The sequence below is a fragment of the Balaenoptera borealis genome (genome assembly GCF_965194805.1).
Source record: "Balaenoptera borealis genome assembly, chromosome: 13".
NCBI lineage: Eukaryota > Metazoa > Chordata > Mammalia > Artiodactyla > Balaenopteridae > Balaenoptera > Balaenoptera borealis.
In genome coordinates this window covers 103135714-103149426 of record NC_138870.1, presented here as the reverse complement: position 1 = coordinate 103149426, position 13713 = coordinate 103135714, and the positions used below count along the sequence as shown (strand labels likewise).

The following is a 13713-nucleotide window of genomic DNA, read 5'->3' as shown; positions in this document are numbered from 1 at the left end:
ATTTGGGGGCTTTCTATAATCACAAATATTTGAGTATTATCCTTTCCAGTCTTACTGGTGCTGTGATGCCAGCCTTTGACAGTGGAGGACACGGGGGCCCAGAGTAGGAAGGGGCTGGGCTTCCTGGTTCCAGCGTTTGGGGGGCAGATCTCCACGAGCTGGGTGGCTTTCCCACACACGGGGGGGGGGGGTCTCCCGGACCCTCAGCTCCCAGGCAGAGGCTGCTCCCGAGATTCCGGAGGCCTTCAGGGTCGCCTCGCCCCTCACTCCAGTCTCTGTTACAGCCAATAATGTTGGACTCAGCTTTGCCCGTTGGTTAAATACTGTGGGGAGAACAGTATTACAGTCCTTGGTTCATCATGAGCACCCCTCTTTGGTCAGCGTATGACCTTATTTACCCATCGTGTAGTCGTAAAATTCACTCACCAAACGCCGTGTTATTAAACAGTAAGTACCTATGAAGAGAACCCCGATTCAAGAACATTAATTTCATTTCCCTCTGTGGGCTGTCGGAAGAGGGCCCGCCACAAAGAGGGGCAGAGGCTGAGTGGGAACTTCAAGCGTAGGTAGGGGACCAGGAGGTTTATTTTAGCTGCAAAATCACAGCTTGGGTGTGTCGTCAGGAGAGTCACTGGCGAGGGGACAGCACTCCCGGGGGTGTCTGATGTCTGCCAGGTTCCCCAGGGACCGCTGTCCCGTCACTGCTGTGTCCAGCGCATAGGACAGCGCCGGAAGTGGATGGATGGATAGGTGGACGGATGTGGTATCCAAGGCCGCCCCCCTCACCACGGAGCTGGCCCACTGGACCTGGTTTCCATCCAGCTCTGGCCACTCCCTGAGGGACCTGGGCAGGCCTCTGCCTCCCGGGGGCTCAGGGTGCAGGGGGCGGGGGGCTCTTGGGTGTCCCCACCACAGGTCAGTGTGCGACCTTGGGGGTCTCAGAAGCCAGGCAGTTTCCTGCATCCCTCAGTGTTCAGTGCCAGCAACTGGACCAGCTAAGCCAGTAGCACTGCTAAGGACCCCTCTGCCCAGGGCCCCCTCAGCCTCAGACCTCGGGGAGGGCTGCAGGCAGCAGCTGGTCCCAGGGATGCCCACGGCCCCCGAGGGGAGGCGCCTCTGGGCGGGGCCAGGACCTGTACCCCAAACTGCAAGTGCTGCTTCGGCCCCATCCCTGAGCTCCCTCCGCCCCCGGGGCGTGTGCCAGCCCGTGGACGCTCCTCCCCCGCTGGCCACCACCCCTCCTTGGCTTCCTTCTGGAAGCTGGGCCCCTGCCTCCCGCCTCCCAGTGTCCACAGCTTCCCCCGCCCGCAGGCCACTCCCTGGGTGCCCACCTCGCTCCTCGGCCTTGGTGCTGAAACCCCCACTGCCCTCTAGTGCTAGTGGCCACAGGGACCCTGCCAGGAAAACTGAGCCCCCCCGACCTTAGCACAAAGCATTACAGGTTTATTTAAATAAAAATTTATAATTTATACAAGACTTTTTCTTTAAACAAGGTTTTCTTAAAAAAATGTTACAGGGGCATTTTTTTCATCAGTTCTTCATACAGTACAATCCTTTTGTTGAACAAAAGTTACACTGGTAATGAGTATTTACAGATCCAAAATAGACTCGAGCTCCAGACATAAAAAATTTCACATTCATTCTAGTTCAGTGATTAGTCGCAGAAATTAAACATCTGCCCAGGTTTACACAATAAAACTCCAGGCTCTTCCCGGCAGGGGCCCTGGGCTTCCACAGGGGGACCTGCCGTGGGCCACTGCAGCTGGGGACGGCCGCCCCGCACGTGGTCAGCTTTCATCTCCCTCGCTCCTCAGAAGGGACTCAAGCCAAACCACGCCACTCTGAAGGAGGCAAGTCCACTCCACGCAGGGACACGCCCGCAGTGCGGGGGACAGAGTCCCACGGTGCCGACAGAGACGCATGTTGAGCCCACAGCAGCCCCGGGGAGTGGGGCTTGAGCAGCACCCACGGGTGTCGCCCCGCAGTCACCCTGGGCCAGTTCAGGGCCCACCCTGCCTCGCCCCGGGCACAGAGGGGGTCCCACTGGGTGTGTACCCACAGCCCCCCCCAGGACTCAGTCCGCCTGCACCGACTGTGGGGCAAAGCCCAGGTCTCGGGCGGGCGCTGCCTTCGTCTCTGAAAGGTCACAGGACCCCGACGCCAGGGAGACCAGGAGCTGGGCAGCCACCGCAGGGCCCCGGGACCCCACGACCGGGCCGGGGCGTGTGCTTGTCTGGCTGGTGGGCGTGGCCCCCGAGCACGCTCCGCGGGGTCCCCCACCGAGGGGCGACAGGAGTGCCGCCACCGAACCGCCCGCCCAACCAGCAAATGGGGAGCAGAGGTAAAAACTACGTCTGAAAAACGATACAAAAATAAGAAAAACAGCTTGCTCTCTGTAAAAAATATAATCTTCTGTTTCTTCAAAAAACAACGATCTCCGTGACACCCAGAGGACTCAGGACAAGCTGAGGGACCGGAGGTGCCCGTGTCGGGAGTGTGCCGAGCGGGGGTGGCCCCGCCGGCCCCGCCGTCTCCTGGGCGTGTCCGTCCCCGCGGCCTTCGGCCAGTCAGTCCCAATGGGACGCCGGCTTCAGGGAAGGGCCGGGCCTGCGAGACGCGCGCTCTGACCTCCCCGAGGGCGAGGGCTCTCTCCCCCTCCCCGCCGCGTGTGTGCAGGCACCAGGGGTGCGGACCCCGACCTCTGGGCTCTGCTCGCGGTCACTCCCCAAAGCCGGCCGACCTCCCCAGCGTCCCTGCACAGCAGGCCCTCTGCCAGCCTGGGCCCCTCGGGCCTGAGGCGCTCTGGTCCACTCCCACCCCGGCCCGGGAGTCCCCCTCACCCACCCCGGCACAGCAGCCTGGAGGCCGGGGCGACCCCGAAGCGGCTGCCCTCCTGGGCCTTTCCACTGCACGGCGCTCCACATCCACCTAAGGAGCTGATCTCGGGCCCCCGGCCAGCTGGTCAGCACCGCGCTCCCGGGACGTGCACGGGGGTCTCCCTAAAGGACGGGCCCGTTCACGGCGCTGGCCAAGGGCCCCGTCGCCTGTCGCCGGCGTCCTTCACCCCGGGGAGGGCCCCGCATGCTCCTCGTATGGCTTTGGTGTGGCAGAGCTACTGGCCTCCGAGAGCCGGGGTGCGGCCGCGCCAGTCTCCGCCCGGTGGGGACAGAGAAGGCGCAGCTGTGCCTGGCGGTGTGTCCTGCGTGTCATCCTTCCCGGTGGCCTCGCGTCCACAAGACGCGCCCTCGAGAGTCCCGACCCCTGTGCGAAGGAGTCTGTAAAACGCAGGGTCAACACAATAGAAACCACAGATCAGGGGGGTTATTGCAAAAGATCACGAGGATGTCCAATTTTTCTGCACTACCGAATTATTAAAAAAAGAAAAACTCCCAGCGACGTCACGGCGAGGCAACCCTAGCTGTCGCCGCCCGATGCCGCCGCCGCCGTGATCTTCATGTACTGGCTGAAGATGGTCTCGAACGCCTCGTCTCTGTGCACCATGGCGCCGAACACCAGCGGCTGGCGGGGAGAGGAAGCACCAGCGGCGAGTCCGCGGGCGGCCAGGTCCACACGGAGCCGCCCCTCCCCGCCAGCACCTGCGCTGGGCCGCAGCCTCCTGCCCCGGGAGGGAGGGAGGGGGCTTCCCAGGCCCCTCCGCCCGGCCGCAAGCCTGGCCAGCCTGTGCTCAGAGCCACGCCCGGCCCCCCCCCCCTCCCCGGCCCCCGCCCGGCACTTACTTTCTGTGTTGATGGCGTGGACACGGCAATCCCCATGCCCGACCCCGGGAGGACGGAGAGGACCTTGTACTGAAAGCCAACGGCGTGCCTGTCACCACGGGCCCCCCTGGAGACGGGGCCACCCTCCTCACACCCCAGGGCACTCTCCACAGAGCCCCAGACGGGCCTGGGCCTCCCCAGCCAGCAGAGAACAAGGACTGACGGTGTGAACGAAACAGCAGACCTGCTGACACTGCCGCCCAGCCTTGCCGGGGTCTCCCCAGGAGCACTGTGTGGGGGGAACAGGCCCCCCAGCCCGATCTTGCTCCTGCGACCCCACCGACCACACACCTCTCTGGGAGGGAGGGACCCACCACAGCCACAGGGGTGCTCCTGACACACCTGCCCAGCGGACCCCTGGGGCCCACCCAGGATGCCCAAGGGGGCGCGGGTGGGCCTGGCCACCCCGCCAGGTGTGTGTGTCAGGCTCTGCGCACACCTGTGCCTGCTCCACGTGACACGACGGAAAGTGCTAGAAAATGCCGGAGCCAGGACAGCCTACCCCGGGGGAACGTCTCAGGGCCAAGGGGCAGACGGCACAGCGGTGAGAGTGGGCTCGGGCGCCCAGCTGCCGGGGCCCAGCTCACTGCCCCCCCCACTCCCATCTGTGCAAGGATGCCAGGCGCTGGCCCACCAGGCAGAAGAGAGGGCCCAGCCCGCGGCGCGTGGATATCCCCCGACGGGCCGCAGGGCTCCGCACGGACACCGCCTAGAAGCGGGGCCCTGCCGCAGGGAGAAACGCCGCCTGCCCGACCATCCAGACGGCACCCCTCGTCTTGTTCTAATCGCACCCCTCTCCCAACTCGACCGCCAGCTTCGTGACCCCGCAGCTCCTCCGCTCCTGAGACTGGGGGGTGAGGGCGAGCAGGGCGCCGCACCCACCTTTTGGATATCCGTGATGTCCACCAGCTTGATGACTTTGTTCCTCTTGGAGAAGCCGGACTTGGAGCTTTCGAAGCACAGGTAACTACCGGGGGTGGCGGCGGGGGGCAAGGGAGGACAGAGCACAGCCCAGCAGGTGAGCCAGAGGGGACCGTGCCCGGCAGCTGCACCCACAGCCCAGACACAGGGCCCCCTCACCTGCCGCGACGCGCCGGCCTCTTACAACCGATTTCATTTTTACCGAGCCTCACAGCTTCTCAGGTTTAAAACCCACTGCTCTGCACTGAACCCGACCCACGTTCCCATGACGTGAGCATCCCCGGGACGTCCAACAAGAGACCTGTGAGTCCCTGAGGCCCGGCCGGGGCCTCCTCGGCCAGTTCCTCCAGCGAGGGAGACGAACAGGTGGTCCTTGCCTGAGAGTGGGGGGCGAGGTGGCCGAGGGTCCCCAGGGCTAAGAACAGACCCCACCGTGCACCTGCTCCGCCCCTCCCACCCCTGGCGGTAGCTGGGCTGCTACGCCCCGAAAGGAGGGTAACGAGAGCCCTGCTGCTGCCCTGGGGCCAGGGCCCTGGCTGGGGGAACCGCACGGTTCCCGCCGCACGACGTTGGGTACCCAGACCAGGCCATCCCGGGGCCTGGGGAAATGACGGCCTGCGGCCCCGGCTGCGTCCGGCTCTGAGGCAGCACCTCCCCACCCGGGGGCCGGGAGCCAGCAGGAGTCGGGCTCTCGGCAGGGCTAGGGGTCCCCACGGCTAGACCGCCCTGGACCGCGGGGCCTGCGAGGAGCCCCGTCTCATCCTGGCCCCAGCCGGAGGGCGCGCCCGCCCGCCGCCGGCCTCACTCACTTCTCCGTCACGTACAGGACCCCGTTCCTGATGTAGTCGGTCGGCATCTTCCGGTCTCTGTTTATCAAGCAGCACCGCCAGCCGCTCTCACACACTGACGGGGACAAAAGCGGCCCGTGACCTTTCCTACTGGAAATACCCGCCCTCTCACTTGATGTTGGAACCATCAGCACTGGCTTTTCAAGGATGTACTGACGTTCACTCTCCGCCATCAGGTGAAACCCACAGTGGGAGGAAAGTGGCCTCTGAGAGCCTCTGGAAAGCAGATGTTTCCCCTCGCGTCAATGAGCGGGGATTTTGTTGTTTTTTTTTTAAAGGAAAAGCACAATTTAAATAAATCAAACTACGGCCCTGACTCTCAAGGTTCACGGTCTGGGTCAGCAGAAAGAGGGCTCAGGAAAAGGTCAAAACTTGAATTCTCCGAAGTTCTCTTTCTGCAGTTGGTATCACACACGACAGACGCCAGATCGCTGAAGAGCCCCCAACCCGCCTCACAGAGAGCCGGGCAGCGCAGGTGTTTCGGGGGAGGCCGAGCAGGGCCCTGGGCTCCCGAGTCACCTGTCACCACCCAGCTTTCTAGGAGGCCACAGCAAGGGACGAGCGGGCCAAAGCAGGACCGGGGAGCCCCTGCACGCGTGGCGCCGAGGCTGGCGGCCACGCCGAGTCGCGCTCTGCGGCTCCGCTTCGGGGCCGGCCGGCCGGCCTGCCTGCCTTTCCGCTGTCAAGCCACCCACTGCAGACGCGCCCGGCCCCTCCGACCCACCCGCCCAGGAAGCCCGGGAAGGGGGAGGCGGGCGGGCGGCCCTCCCTCGGCCCCCGTCGGGCCCCCCAGCACTGGGGCGGGCGACCCCGCCTGGCCACGGGCTCAGCACACACGTACCCGCCAGCGGACGCTCGTTTTCTGTCAAGTTAAAGATTTCGTGGAAATTGCTCTTCTTGGCGCCGTGGACGCGGCTGGCGTCCTCGTCCTTGTTCAGGCCGGCGGGCGCGCTGGTCACGTAGCTCCGCGAGGAGGCCGTCTGCGGCTGCCGAGGGCACACGACGTCCCCGTCAGTCCCCGTCAGCCCCGCCGGCCGGGGGGGTGGGGTGGGCGGGGGGAAGCCGTGGGCGGGCGTGAGGGGGCGGGGCCGAGCCGGGACGCACGCACGCAGCCTAGCCCCGCCCCGCCCAGGCCCCGCCCAGGCCCCGCCCCACGCGTGGACGAGCGGAGAGGCAGGCACACCCAGACGTGGGGTCCCGTCCTCCTCGCCCACGAGCCCCGGTCTAGGCAGAGCAGCCCGGCTGCGGCGGGCAGGCCCTCTCCCCGTGACATCACGCTGTTCCGAGCCCGACCCAGCACGTGCGGTCAGTGCGGTGCCGGCAGGCGCTCATGCCCGCTCTGCGGACACTGGGACCGGCCGCGGGACGGGCCACTGAGAGCAAGGTTGGCAAGTCAGACGGAGTCAGACCACAGCAACGCGCGGCATCAGGGCACGGCGTGGGGGTGCGGGTACCACACAGACACCGTACCGTTGTGTCCCGACAGCTGGCCGGACGGGACCACAGACGCGTGCGACCACAACGGAAGGAAAGGTGGGTCCACGTGACGCGAGGCGGTAAACACCAGCTGAGCAAGCAGCACGCGCAGACACACGGCCGCGGGATGCCCTGGTGGGGTCGCCCTCCGCCCCGGGAAGCCCACCTCCCAGCCGCTCGGGTCTACGACACTTAGGGAGCCAGGCTGCCCGCTCTCGGGCCTCACCCCTTGGGTCCGCCTCCTTCTGCGTGACCAGAGCCCACCCACCAGCTCCCCAAGGTGCGGCTGCTCCTGCCTGCCCGGCTGCACACCTGGCTTGCGAGTCTGGGGCCCCAACAAGCTTTGTTGTTCCAGAACCCAGGAAGCCTGATCCACACTTGACCCAGAGCTTCCCTTCCACGGACAAAAGCATCCGTTCCCAGACACCCTTTCCTCAAAGGACACTCATACACGAGACTCTGAAATCCAACGTCACCTCCTCCAGGAAGCCCTCCTACACCTCCGTGGGAGTCCTACTAAGCCCAGAACCTCCCCACTAGTCTGAGACCCCAGGAGGAGCACCAAGGCCAGCTTGCCCTCCTCGTCCTGGCTCTGGACAGGGTGCCTAATGCCCACATAGCCTTCCACCCAGTCCCAGCCCGTGAGCACAAAATGTGCCCATCTCGGCCTTGCTGTCCCCTTGCCAGGAACAGCAGGGACCCGGCACCCAACCAGAGAGCAGTCACTCCCAGGGCTCCCAGGGTCTCGGCAGTCACGGCCAACGCCCTGTACCCTCCTGCCCTTGGCCTGGGGGCCAGCCGCACCTGGCGGGGCCCACTCCCCGGCCAGCCTAGGTGGGTAGGGGCCCCCTGACCAGCCTCCAAGCGCTGCACAGCCTCCCCCAGCAGCCGTCCCCTGCCCAGGGCTGGCCAGCCCCAGGGTGTCCGCCCTGGACCTTCGGGACAGCAGAGCCGGTCACAGCGAATCCACCCCCGCAGCTGTCTTAAGTTGTCTGTTTCAAGGGCCCCGAGAATCAGAGACACCAGCCTCCCCGCAAGCCGGAAGTGAGGGACAGCGGCGTGTGGCCGGCGCATCTCCCGGCCGCCGCGGGGCCTACCCTGCGTGACACAGCGGTGCTGGAGCGCTCCTTGAGCTGGGGGTCCGTAGGGAGGCTCTTCCAGATGATGTAGGGAGTGTCATACTTGGCTCTCAGCCTCGGGCAGCGTTTGAAGATAAAATCGATGACAAAAAGCTTGATTCCGGCGTAGAGTCCTAGGGGCAGAATGAGGCCCCGTTTCTCCAGGACCCTGCGGCCCTGCCCGCGTGGCTGGCACGGCGGTCCCCGCCCCACGGGGCGCTCTGCGGAGGGCCTCCCGGGACCCAGGTGTGGGCCGATGGTCCTGGGGTGGTTACACAGGGCAGGGAAGTGACCCCAGCTGAAAGGGAAGCCACTTCTGTGGGTGTGTTGTTGTTGCCTCCAACCCAGAGGTGGCTCAGGCCAAACACTAACCTGTCCCTAAAACCGACCGACCAAACAAAACCACGAGTCACCATCCTCCAAAGGGGACGTGAGCAGCACTTCAGGGGACCCGTCCCCAGCCTGCCCACCCCTGACTAGGTGAGCCGGCAGTGATGGCCAGGGGCTCCCACACCCTGGTCAGGGCACCTGCATTGGCCCAGGTCCCCAGAGAAACGAGACAGACAGCCCGGAGCACGCTGCACTTCCGTTGGCGTTTGTCATTCCCCCCACGGCCTCATTTGCCTGCCCCGGTTTTCCTGGAGAGGGGGGCGGGGAGGGGGAGGGGCGAGAGACCGAGGACCCACCTGCACATTGGGGGCCGAACGGCAGGTGGGGACAGTGCCCAGACCGTGAGCCCCCGAACTGTGTGACCACCACACCCAACACTCCAGCTCAGGCCGGGCGCCCCCTGCCGCCCCCCACCCACGCACCGTGGACGGTGCCGATGAGACGGCGCGGCGCGCTGACCGTCCGGCAGGCTCCTTACCCAGGGCCAGCCCCACCAGGCGGTAGGGGAAGAAGCAGGAGGCGAGGAAGGCGGCCCACAGCGCGATGTACAGCTTCTGTGTGATCTCAGGCTGCACCCACATGAACAGGCTGGAAGGGAGAGGGGAGGTTCAGCCAGGTGGCGGGCGCAGCCTCGACGCGGCCGGCCGGGGGCTGATGACTTACTTCTTGATCTTTTCCAGGATGTCGGCCATCTTGCCAAAGAGGTTCTGTGTGAAGAAGCAGCTGCAGTCACGACAGACCCCCGGGGCCACAGGGCAATGCTGTAGACGCCCAGCGCCCGGGAGACCACAGCCGGCGCCACAGAGCCCGTGGTCCTGCCCAGCCGCTCCCAGGCTGAGGACCGGGTGATGGTCCGGTCCGAATCACGGGTTAAGGCACCGCTCGAGATGAGGGACCCAGGCCCGCACCCTCCCGGGAGCTTGCCTGGCACTGGTCAGGAGGGCCTCCACCAGCCGGGGCGCCAGCGTCAGACCAAGCCAAGAGGGCCCTCCCCACCAACCGGGTTGTCTCGGGTGTCAGCTCCCAGACAAGCCAGGCCTGGAGGGCTGGGTAGCTGGGGTCCCCCCACCTGGAGCCCAGCAGCGGTACCTGGGCTTTCTGGGCGACGTCCAGCACGAGCTGGAACTTCTCAGACACGGTCAGGTCTTCCTTTGGAGGCTCCTTCAGTCAAAGGGGAAAGAGAATTTCCACTGAAATTTAACAGTTCAGAGAAATTACTGACAAAAACAGCAAGGAGGCCTCCCAGCCCGGGGACCAGGTCTCTGCTGCCCCGACACAGTCAGAGGGACGGGCAGCCCTGGGGGGCCCAGCTCGAGGGGGCAGCACGGGCAGCTGTGCTAGCTGACACCCGTCTGGTGCCTGAGAGGGTGGTAGGCAGCCCCCCAGCTGGGCAGGGCTGCTTAAACAGATCACCTTCAGAGGTGCATCTGAGACCACAGAGCCCGCGCCCACCCCGCACTTTACAGGCGGGGGAACTGAGGTCCCAGCAGGGGGGCCTGATTTTGTCCTGCTTGTCTGAGTTCATTCAACAAGAAACTCCCTAAGACCTCCAGGTACCAGGACCAAAGGGCACAGGCCTGCCTCCCCAGAGACACCCTCCCTGACCCTGTCTAAAGGGGCCCCTGCAGACACCACCACATCCTGCACCCCTACTGTGTGCTCTACGCACATGGTAGGTGCTCAAACACCTGATGAAGCCCATGGATGCACCATGGCCTCCCTCCTGCCTGTGCCCGGTGGTTCAGCCCCACGGGCCAGAGTCCCCCGTAGAGTGGTGGGCAAACTTTCTGTAAAGGGCCAGGTGATAAGCACATGTGCCTCTGCAGGCCCAATGGCTGGTCACAGCAGCTTGGCTGCTGCAGCCCCAAAGCAGCCACAGCGTAAATGAACAGGCGTGACGGGGGCCAATAAAACCTTGTTTACAAAATCGGGCGGCAGGCCACTGGTCCAGCCCGTCCATCGTTCACCTCCCTCCACGGGAGGCTGTGAGCGGCTACAGGGGCCCCCTCGCTACTTCCCTTCCACATCACGTCCCAGCTGAGGAGGGTCAGGTCAAGCCAAGCCCGGCCAGGCCAACCTGCTTCCCACGCAGCCAAGCCCAGGCTCGTGAAGGGCACTCGGGCATCAGCTGGTGAGGGGTCAGGGTGCGGCCACGCAGGGCTCCGCATAGGGGCGGCTGGCCTTCTCCTCCCCGACCTCTCCTCGCCTGGCAGGGCTCCCCACCGGCGTCCACACAGCTGCACCTGGAGGCCTCGGGGGACCTGCGGCCCCCGCACAGCACTGGCGGGTAGAGCCTGGGCCCCCCGGCAATGGAGCCCCTCCCAGGACTCACCACCACTTCGGACACTTCAGGCACGATGCTCCACTGTATCCTCCAGCCCCTGGCAAACAGGAGACAGCATCGTCTGCAGGCGGTGGCCGTAGAGGGGTGACGTTAAGTCACCAGGCCTGTGCTCCCAACTAGGAGCCGCCCCTGGAAATTTTGGCCACTGGGACAGGAGCTTCAGAAACACCCGGCCATCTGCCGAGACCACCAGGGCCCCCTCCTAGGCTCCTGAGAGATGACCCAGGTCACCCCCACGGATCCCTCCCCAGGGGCCCTCCTGGGGGTGGGCACACATTTACAAGCATCCAGAGGTGACGGGCCTCTCAAAATAAGGAAGTGGCAATGGCAACAACTTTAGTGAACCACGTCTAGTCTGGGCACGGAGAACCCTTTCATGAGTGCTTAAAAGTTTTCTATGAGAAACATTTTCAAATGAACCAACTTATTAGGCAACCGCAGAGAAGCACCTAGAAAAACTGTGTAAAGTGAACTTTTGAACGGCTCAGTGAAAATACAGAAGGCAGGGCCTCCTCTTAGGCCCGACGTGAAGCTGGGGTTCACTCTGTGGGGCGACCTCAGGTCCACACAGACCCGGGAGGGCCCGGGGATGCGGGGTTCCCACCCCAGCGTGCTGGCTTCCAATAGCGCCGCCCACCCCCAGCCTCGAGACGGAAAGGGGGTGTTCGGAGAGGGCGACGGGAAGACACCGCGTGGCCCTGGGCTCTGGGGTTGCTGAGTCCCAGCGCCTCTTCGGCACCTGCACCCCGACCAGTGGGGACCTCCCAGGACACAGAACCGCTGCAGCTCCGTCAACCCCCCTCCACCCATTGGGATGTCACTGCTGAGGTGTGTGTGGAGGGGGGACTTTCCTGCCCAAAAGCAGCACGACCGGAGGAGGGGCCGGAGTGACCCCAAAGCCGGCACCCACTGGCAGCCTGCTGGAAAGAGCTGCTGGGGTTTGGGAATCACCCTGCCCGCTGCAGCAAACCATCCTCCTGGGGGCTCGGGAACTATCAGAGGACAACCTCCCAAAACGCCAGCACGTGACACAGAGCCGGCTTAGCACGTGCCCTGCCGTGCGTGTAACGCAGGAAGACAGCACAGCCGCGAACACACAACAAACCGGAGCACCTACCTGGCTATGAGGTAATTGAGGGATAACCTCAAAATTGCTAGAAATAAGAACATGGGGATGGCCCAGCCATGCCACACGGCATTCATGTACACCTGCGGGTTTGGAGAGAAACGGGTCGGGAGGGAGACGGTTAGGCGACCTGCCAGCGTGGTTCAGGACAGACCAGATCCCTCTCTCCCCAAGCCAGGCAGGCCACGCTCACAGGCAGGGAGACCAGGCCCCAGCGGCCCTCCGCAGGCCCGAGGACCAGGGCACGCAGCGTAGACAAACCCGCTCAGGGAGGAGGTGAGATGGAAACACTGCTCTGGGTGGGCGGGGAGCGGTTATGCCCCGGAAGGAGCAGCCTGGACGTGGCCCGGGATCACAGGAGGAGGGCTGACCCCACAGAGGCCCTGGCCCACCGCCGCTGCGGGCCCACCTGCCAGAGCCGGAGGCATCCGCGTACCCAGCACTGCTGACCGTCTACCCCGCGCCACAGGGCAGGCAGAGTGCGGGGCACAGCGCTGGCGCTCAGAGAGTGTAGGGGACGCATGCAGTGGGTTCAGGAGGAGGCCTGGCAGGTGGTCTGAACGGCGGGCAGGGCTAGCTCAGCCGTAACACACAGGCGGAACTAGGGACCTGGGACCCAAAGCAGCCAAGGCCCCATGGAGCAGAGTGCTTGTGAAGGGTGGCCGCAGGAGAGCTCCAGGGTGGAGGGGGCTGGCCCCTGGCCACCACGGCCTGTCCTCTGCATGTGCACAACACCCATCTCCCCGGTGGACGGTGGGCCCCTGGGGCTTCAGGGCGGCCCTCGGGACCCTCTCAGGTGGAGGCCACCTATGGGGGCCTCTGCAGAGATGGGGCCTTTGGGGGCTGTGGCTCTCCCCCTCCACCCTCCTTCCACTGGACAGCAGGGTCTCCCCGGGCAGGGCTGGGAGCAGCCACCGCAGGACAATTCAGACTGCGACTGGGCCTGTCTTCCCCAAAGCACCCCGTGATGCTGGCCCAGCGCCGCCTACCTTCCCCAGGCCTGGTGGCCTGCTTGGCCCCTAGGCCACTGTGCGCCCGCCAGGAGCCTCCCCCAGCCGCCGGTGCCTGATGGGAGGGACGGCTGGTTTCTGCACAAGCAGACAGACCGCCCCACCGGCCCTTCCCCAACCCACTTGGGAAAGTCGGCCATAAGCTTGGCATGAGGCCCTCTCCTGAGAACACTGCTGCGGGGATTCTGGGCAGGTGGGGAGCCCCAGTGCCAGCCCCGGGCTGCACCCCACAACACCCTTATCCAGTCCTTACAGCTGCCCTGCAGCCCACTTCACAGACGGAAACACCGAGGCCGGGAGCTGCCCCGCACAGCAGGGATGGGGGGGGGGGGTCCCTCAGGAAACCTCAGGGAGGGTGCACAGCCCACCAGCCACCTGCGGGGAGCACTCACGGTGAAGGCGATGGCAGACGTGTAGACGGAGTACCAGTCGGATAAGGCAGAGAGGTTCTTCACAAAGCTGGTGACGGGCTTGGCACCGCGCTCTGGGGACAGAACGGACCACGAGGTCAGGCCAGCGCCAGCCCGGCCCTCGGACACACCTGGCGGTCCGGCTGCTGCACCAGCTGGCGGTGCGGGGTGGGGGAGGGAACCAAAAGGAGCAAAGCAAACCCCAACCGTCGTGGGCACCCAGCGCGCCTGACCCCAGGCCAGCGCTCCCGCGGCCACTCCCGGGCTGCGGCCCGTCCTCCGTCCCCACGAGGA

The 13713-nt window shown here is 65.1% G+C and overlaps 1 protein-coding gene across 8 annotated transcripts in view; it reads right to left on the bottom strand.

Annotated features, from left to right (window-relative positions):
* Positions 1–1428: 1428 nt before the first annotated feature.
* The window catches only part of GRAMD4 (GRAM domain containing 4), a 78047-nt gene continuing 65762 nt past the window's right edge, over positions 1429–13713 (bottom strand). For 6 of the 8 annotated variants that reach the window (XM_082350591.1, XM_082350589.1, XM_082350593.1 and 3 more), the window contains 12 exons: positions 13402–13493; positions 11991–12082; positions 10862–10934; positions 9619–9690; positions 9193–9236; positions 9008–9117; positions 8119–8273; positions 6387–6531; positions 5507–5600; positions 4659–4743; positions 3738–3806; positions 1429–3519 (listed from right to left, as the gene is read on the bottom strand). In XM_082350591.1, the coding sequence (XP_082206717.1) occupies positions 3415–3519; positions 3738–3806; positions 4659–4743; positions 5507–5600; positions 6387–6531; positions 8119–8273; positions 9008–9117; positions 9193–9236; positions 9619–9690; positions 10862–10934; positions 11991–12082; positions 13402–13493 (1136 nt within the window). In that variant the 3' untranslated portion in view covers positions 1429–3414. The remainder of the gene's footprint in view (positions 3520–3737; positions 3807–4658; positions 4744–5506; positions 5601–6386; positions 6532–8118; positions 8274–9007; positions 9118–9192; positions 9237–9618; positions 9691–10861; positions 10935–11990; positions 12083–13401; positions 13494–13713) is intronic. The other 2 variants (XM_082350588.1, XM_082350587.1) reach the window with 2 other exon arrangements.